A 7952-nucleotide genomic window follows, 5' to 3' on the forward strand; every position below is an offset into this window, starting at 1 on the left:
AACTTCTTCAGCACAGGTATCAGCGGTCCCATGTCAAGGTCATTGCTTCTAATTTTCCAGCCAGAAGCAAGATCCGATAATGAAGCAGACCCCCTACCCTCACACATAGCTGATACGTAATTCAGTGTCATGGGATGCCTTCATCATTGCAGGTATCTAACTCATATTTTCCACTGAAGGCCTTGTGGGTGGGAAAGGCAGAAAAAAAAACTCCAATCCTCTTGTCTTTTTATAATCCTTGTCATGTCTTTGGATTGCCTCCAGGATGCGGCATCATGACAAGAGAGCAGAAGAGAGAATGTGATAAAGCACAAGCTACAACAGAGAAAAAGGCAGCCTCCTACTCACTGCCATTGTGGGAGTGGAGGGTTTCTGTGCACCCAGGTATGTGCTGATGTGTGTCAAGGTATAAACAGATACCCTGGACTCTCAGCATTGCATAAACATTTCTTTTATTCTATTCAATAATTATGTTAGTCTAGATTATTTGGAGGCGATTCACACTTAGGGTAACATATCAGTAACTGATCCTGAAAGACTCAAAGATATTAACAAAATTTCAAATAAATCAGAACACTTCTTTGTACTTCATTACAGCAAAGTTACTTAATAAACTTTTTTTCAGGAATACAAGCTACACATATTGTATACTATTTGAAGTATAAAACAGATAATTTATTGAAAAATGATTAATTCTATATATGTCTTACATGCTTAGCAAAAAAATTCATAAATGCTTAAGTTTAATCTAAGTCCAACATTAAAACATTTTCAAGTGTAGAAGATGGCTGATGGTTCGATGCTGAGTCCGCTAGTTTGATTCATACCAACCTTGACATTCAGTTCCTTCTTTATCTTCCTGTAAAATCCCATAGACTTCAGGCGTATTATGAATTGTGTGTTTGTATCACCCAGTATTCAGCGTTTCTAATAGAAATACCTCTGTTGCCCTATGCCATTTTTACCAGTCTTCATTTCCCAAAGCTTTCCTCTAGGCATTTGGTCACCAAGTCATTCTCCTCACTTAGCTGTCTGTATAGCATTTAAAGCATTTTTACACAAGGGAAGTTTTCATTGTTTCATTTTTAATTTTATGGTACAATTCCATAGGTAAGTCTTCATTTTACAGGCCAAAAAATCTTAATAGTATCATATAAAATGAGAAATTCTCCAAATTATTATCTACAAAGATAAATTAACATTACCTTCCCTTCCCTTTTTCTCTTTTGTTTATAATTTTCCCATCCTCATTGGTAAAACATCGTTTTTTTCATGCAAGTTTCAAAGAAATGCATTATTCTGGTATCTGTTTTATTGTATAGAATCCACCTTCCTCCTTTAATTTGTTGCATTTCAATTTACAGTGACAGCAGAATGGAAATGGTGTCAACCTCCCTGTGTCCTCAAAGTCTGACACTGTGGTTGTTTGACCCAGTTGCTTTCGTAGATTTATTCTTTCTTCTCTGCTCTCATTCTCCAAACTAAGTTGCCACCTCTATTCACGAGACAACTGACCCACATGTGAGAAACTCTAGTTTGAGAGCTGGCTGCAAGAAGGAGTAAAGAGGCAGAACTGTGTGTGAGAGAGAGGATATTAACCTTAGGTAGACTTGGATTGCTCTGCCTTTTTGGTAAATACAGCACATTAGTATCTGTGCAGGATCAGGATCTAAAATGACTCCAAGAATAAACACTGTAAAACTAGACCTCAGGATTCTGAATCTGAGGGATCTGGCTGCTTTCTACTAACACACAAACCAGCTGAGGCATCATGCCACCAAAGATAACGGAGGGAATCTCCCAGAGTACCACCATACCCAAGAGGTCAGCTGGAAAACAGCCTTGATCTATCACGTTCCTTGAAGCACATCAGTTCTGCTTCCAAGCATGAGTTTTAGGGGAACTGTATCACTACTCCTCGATCTTTGTCTCATCTAAAGAGGCTGAGGGCAAGAGACTTTCAGAATCCAGAGCGCTGTCAGCATCTTCCCTGGCCTGCTGCTTTTCTCCATTCAGCTCCTGAAGAAACGCCAAGATATGCAAAGCCTCGGCATCTTCGTTATTCCTGGAAAGCCGCCTTTCGGCAATATTTCTCAGTTTGGTTTTCAACTTCTCTCGCTCCCTTGAAGCCCTGTTTATTCTCACACCCTCCATGTAATGGTGGATGGCCTTGTCTTCACACTTCACGTTATACAGCTGAAAATTGCCCCAACGCAACTGAAGCAATTGTTTTGACACAGGATCAAGTTCTTTGCTAGATTCCTTTTGGAAATAATGCTCTGCTGTTTTGCACTGACCAGATAGAGCATAGAGGCTGCTCAGAGAGGAACCAACACGGTAGAGCTTCTCATTGGACTCAGCTTTCTTAAAATGATACTCTGCTTCCTTTATTAATTTTGATAATTTTTCCTTCCTGTATGTTCCACTCTTTTCCTTTCTTAGTACTTCGTCGATTTTTATCTTATAGCAGCTGGCGATATGGTAATGGAGATGGGTGTTGTTTGGCATGTGGTCTAAAGCCTTTGCGAGCAGTTCTATAGCCTTGTCAAACGACTGCTTTGCCCGATAAAACTTTGCAGCACTGCAAAGCACATCTGTTGCCTCCGGGGCAGCTTTCTCCAAGGCTTCTTCAACTAATCTCTCTGCTTCTTCTTCTTGGGAAGGGGAAGTTACCTTGAGAAGTTCCAGAGCCAGGAGGACTTTAATATACTGATTCTCACCATTCAGCTTTATGGCTTTCCTCAGATGGTCAATAGAATTCTTATTTGGTGACCCGACATCCAGACGATAGCTTGCTATTGCCAATCCAGAAAATAATTCTGGGTTCTTTGGGCTCTTTTCTAGAGCCTTCTGGAAACACACCTTGGCATGTTCATTGTGCATCATTCCACATTTCAGCCGTGTCCATCCTTCCTCAGAATCCATCTCAGGGCTCTCAATTCTGTAGGGACTAGAATACTTCTTACAGACTTTTTCCACCATGTCTACATACCTCTGAGCTTCTGAGAACTGACCCATGTGATAGTAGACCCAGGCATAATTGCCCCAGGTGACCAGGCTTCTGACTTCTGCTTTGTGAGCATGATCTTGCTGGATGAACTTTTCAGCTTGCTCTAAGCATTCCAAGGCTGCCTCATTTTGGCCTCTGCAGTGCTTGATGTAGGCCAGTAGGTTGCATACTGTGGCTCTGAATTCACAGTTCTGAAACACATTCTGGTTAAACACTCTGTCCTCAAAGTCATCTAAGGAATTTTCTCCCTCTAGCAAATTCCAAGTGAAATGACAGTTTAATTGCTGTAAGCAGCTCTGCAAGGATTTCTGAATGTTCTCACTGTAAGGGAAGTCAGAAATATGAGCACTTTGAGACAACATAGATTCATCGGTTGAGAAATACCAATTTCCCATTTTTGAGTATATGTTCACTGAAGCATTAGTCACACTGGCCAAGATACATAAACCTAGGTGTCCATCAATAGAAAAATGTGTAAAGAAAATGTGTGGGGGGGGGGTGTGATGGGTATAAGAGAATATTATCCAGCTATAAAAAGGAATGAAGTTCTGTCACATGCAGCAGCTCAGATGGAACTGGAATTCATTATGCTAAGTGAATCAATCAGGCATGAAAAGACAAATACTGCATGTTGTCACCTACATGTGGAAACTAAAAAGTTGATTTCATACAAGTAGTGGTTTTAGGATACTGCTTGCCAGAAGCTAGAAAAAGCATGTGGCAGAGGGTGGGGTGGGGTTGTGGAGAGAGGATGGGTAAATAATACTGGAATGCATTTAGATAGGAGGAATAACTTTTCATGTTCCATAACACTGTAGGACAACTATGGTTAGCAATGATTAACTGAATATTTCCAAGTTGCCAGTAGAGAGTATTGTCAATGTTCTCAACATGAAGAAATATGTCTGAGGTGACAGATGAGCCAGTTACCCTGGTCTGATCGTTACATTTTGTGAACATGGACTGAAATATCACACTGTATGACATAAGCATGTATAAGCTATTGTGTGTCCTTTAAAAATAAAAGTACAATAAGACAAAGAAGTGAAATCATGGAATCATAGCAACCAAAATCCTCCTCCAACAGGATATTAATTCAAATTAAGAATAACAAACTTTTCTCGTTTTTCCCCCCCTTCAAAATTCAATGACTGGGCAGCAGCAGAATTGACAGGAAGTAGGTCAGGTTCTAACTTGGGGCCAGATTTCTATAAGCAAGGTTCCTTTTATGGTGGTTCTGCTTTGGACAACCCTGGCAGGGCATGGCAAACCTGTGACAACTAATTCTGACAGAGTTTAGGTTTTCTTTCTGTAGTCTTGATGAAATTCTTCTATATATTTGATATTTTCTTTGTTCCTCATTCTTACCCAGATTTGCTTCTGTATTTTGAAAAATTTAGCTTTATGATTTTTTTTCCTCTCATGATGACTTACCATGCTGACTTAGATGCTTAGGCGTCTATCTGAAATTCACCTCATTTTATCTTCTATATTACCAATTTCTCAGCATTCCTTAGTGGGTTTTTTTTTTTTTAGTGTTTATTTGAAAGGCAGAAAGATAATAACAGACAAAGATCTTTCATCTCCTGGTTCACTTCCCAAATGGCTACAGCAGCTGGGTTGTAGCCTGGCTAAGGACAGGAGCCAGGGGTTCCATCGTGGTCTCCCAGGTGGATGGCAGGAACTCAAGCAATTCAGTCCTCATCACCTGTTGCTTCATGGTTACATCAGTGGGGAACTGAAGTGCAATCAGCACTCCAATAGGGGATGCAGGCACCACAAGCGGTAATTTAACCTACTCTACCACAATACCTGTCCCCTCTGTAACTGGCCTTTTAAGATCATCTATATTTCTATTTTCAATAATTATTTTAGCTTTTAATGTATTCTTTGTTATATTCATAAAGGCAGAATACCAGAGAGAAAATTTCCCAAATGGTCACAGCAGTCAGGGCTAGGCCAGGCTGAAGCTAAGAGCCAGAACCCAAGCTGCTACTCCCATGCAGTGACAGAGACCCAAGTGCATAAGCTATTACCTGCCTCTACCCAGGTGCACACTAACAGGAACCTGGACTGGAAGTACAATCAAGACACAAACTCAGATACTTCAGTTTGAGACATAGGTGGCTCAAGTAGCAACTGAACCACTGCATCAAATGCCCACTTCAGGAAGTAGTGAAGAGCCAAGTTGTCCTAACTCACTCTAGTAGAGAGTCTACGATAGTGAATGGTATGGTATCTGACTTTCTAAATTAAAAGAATCCTCCCCTTGAAAAAATCATGCCCAACAGAAGGTTGCTCTTCACTCATGTACTTCTTAGCGCCTTTCTCACTCTGTACTAGAGTGGTATAGTTGGAATGCTGTCCAACCTGTACAACATATAATCAACTGTGCTTCTGCAGAATGGACACATTTGCTTACAGTCATGTTGAACCCTTATAGAAATCAGAGTCTTTGCTGCTTACTCCTGGGTTTTTATTCCACTGATAAGATGGAGAACCTGGTCTCACATACTTGCTTCTTAAGCTCAGACTTGCACCTGATGTCTCTGCAAGTTCTAGTTGCTTACATGACAACTTCTCACTTTACTTTTAGTCTGCATGAAACCTACGTTGATTTACGGACTAAGCTCTGAGCTAATGCTGCCACAACAGTGTCTGAAAACAGTGCGCCCCCCAGCAGTCTGTGAGGAACACCAAGCTCAGAACCTATTTCAGACCTACCAATTCAGATTCTGTGACGCTGAGCCAACCAATCTGTCTTTAGCAAGCTATGCAGGTGATTCTTGTGTATGCTTAGGTTTGGGATCAATATCTTAGAACACTGGAACAACACCTAGTGAAAGTCCTATTGTTAAAGAATCAAATGAGAAGACGGACTGATGGGTCTGACTTGTTCTATGGAAGAAAGGTTCAATAAAAGCATACTAAAAGTCTAGAGAAGAGGAACAAAGGTTCTACACAAAACGAGGTGGTCCTAGAAACAGAAATCCATCAATACTGCAAATACTATTTTCTCATTTAGTGGATACTTTTTTTTCATTTATATTCATGCAAATAATGAAATTTATATAAAATATTAATATATAAATATATACAAATATATTAAATATTTAAGTATACTTAATATATACACATATAAATAAATGTATAAATGTTTAATATAGTGTATATATAACATTTTAAAAATAACATCTGATAAAAGCATCCCAAACTGAGGCATGTGCAACCAAGTACAGCCACTCCACAGTCCAACTGGGAAAAGGAAACTCTGCCTTCCTCCCCAGAGTGACCTAACACTCCCTCCCCAGGACAATCTCTTGCTTCTAGGGAACTTGAGAATTTGAGTGCTGAGAACTATTTTGTTTTTCTAAGCACTCCAGCTCCAGTTTATACTTTAAGTAGGAAAACTCTAGCCAATCAATAGAATTGGATAATGAAAATGTATGTGAGATCTATATTAGTTTACCAGCTCTAAAGGAAATCTGAGATGAATGAAGCTAATAAAAGCAAAATAGGAGAGGAGTTGGTGTTGGGATGTACAGGTTTAAGTTGCTGCTTGGGTCACCAACATCCTCTCTCACAGTGCTGGTTCAAATCCAGGCTATTCTGCTTCCCATCCAGTCGCCGGCTAATGCAATTTAAAAGGCAGTAAATGATAGCTCAGTAACTTGGACCCCTGTCACTGGCCTCTGGCTTTGGAATGGCTCAGCCCTGTCTATTGCAAGCATTTGCTCTTATTCTCTGTCTCTCTCTCTCTCTCTTTTTCTGTCTCTCCTCCTCCTCTCTGCCTTTCAAGTAGATGAAAAAACAAACCCCTCAAAAGTGACATTTAATTTTACACAGAATGCAATTGCTATTCTGAGTATACCTTTAACAATATTTTCCAAAAAATCTTATATTAATGAACACTTGTATGAAAAACTCTCGAGTTAATCCTTTCAAACAACAAAAAGGGGAGGGTGTGATGGGGAGGAGGGAGCAGCTCGCTGGAGCAAGCCCCAGGCTTATCTCTAGGTGACGCTTGGCTAATCAGGCATCCCTATCTGCCTGCGTTGCTCTCCAGCTCTGTGACCAGATTGCACACGTCCAGAATCAGAAAAGAAAGGAGAATCTTTACCTCATGATGGCCACACAAATCCCAGCTCTCTGAAGGGTTGTAGTTCAGACTGCCACAGTTCTGAGACTCCTTCCAAATGCAATCAAGCTCGCTCAGGGACCTTATTTAAATCAGAGTATGGTTTCTTTTTCTGTTTCCTTGCCTTTGACTTTCCAAAAGAGAAACTGAAACTGGAAAGTGAAATCTTGAAAAGTCCTTACTAGAATGAAACTGGGATCACAGCCAAACCCATCTAGGGACCGTTCTGTGCAATAAATCAGAAGCACTTCCTGTTAACAGAATGTCCTGCTGAGCTTGAAATGCGAGGACACTTTGACAAACATCCCTTCGAGACCAGCAGTTACCTAAAATCTCAATGCTGCGTGGTACTGCAGACATGCCAATGCAAAGAATGAACGTTTTCAGTGCTCAGGCATTGAAGGCAGCTCCTGGGGCATTTGTGGGACTTCCCTGAGCCTGTGGGCCAACACAAACCCAGACCCAATCCTTAGAGCTATTACAGAGTCCACAGGGAGACCGCCCCCCCATCCAAGGAATGCTGTGTCTATACATCCCCAGGCAGGACAGCTTAATGAGGTCGCCAGTGAGCTGAAGAGTCCGGGGCCAATGAAGGCAGTGCTATTGCATTTAGAATGAGCCCCTGGAGAGTATTGGAGCCAATACTCAAAGCAATCTGACCCATGCCTGTTTCAACTTGGATCAGGAACTCTGACTCCCTAAGTAAGGACCAGGGTGAGAGCTGCATGAAGAATACAAGTGCTGATTTGTCCTCACAACAACTTCTGCTTTGAGCAGGTGACAATCCTAGAAGAATATGAGCAA

At 40.9% G+C, this 7952-nt stretch overlaps 1 protein-coding gene across 1 annotated transcript; it reads right to left on the reverse strand.

Moving 5' to 3' along the window:
* Window positions 1–568: 568 nt before the first annotated feature.
* IFIT2 (interferon induced protein with tetratricopeptide repeats 2) lies at window positions 569–7209 on the reverse strand. Its single transcript, XM_040975744.1, has 2 exons — window positions 7131–7209; window positions 569–3331 (listed from the first exon to the last, which is right to left on the reverse strand). The coding sequence occupies exons 1-2, from the start codon at window positions 7133–7135 to the stop codon at window positions 1912–1914; spliced, it is 1425 nt and encodes a 474-aa protein (XP_040831678.1). The 5' UTR covers window positions 7136–7209; the 3' UTR covers window positions 569–1911.
* Window positions 7210–7952: the final 743 nt, after the last annotated feature.

This window comes from Ochotona curzoniae, unplaced genomic scaffold (genome assembly GCF_017591425.1).
Source record: "Ochotona curzoniae isolate NIBS_2020 unplaced genomic scaffold, NIBS_Ocur_1.0 contig_2692, whole genome shotgun sequence".
Taxonomy (NCBI): Eukaryota; Metazoa; Chordata; class Mammalia; order Lagomorpha; family Ochotonidae; genus Ochotona; species Ochotona curzoniae.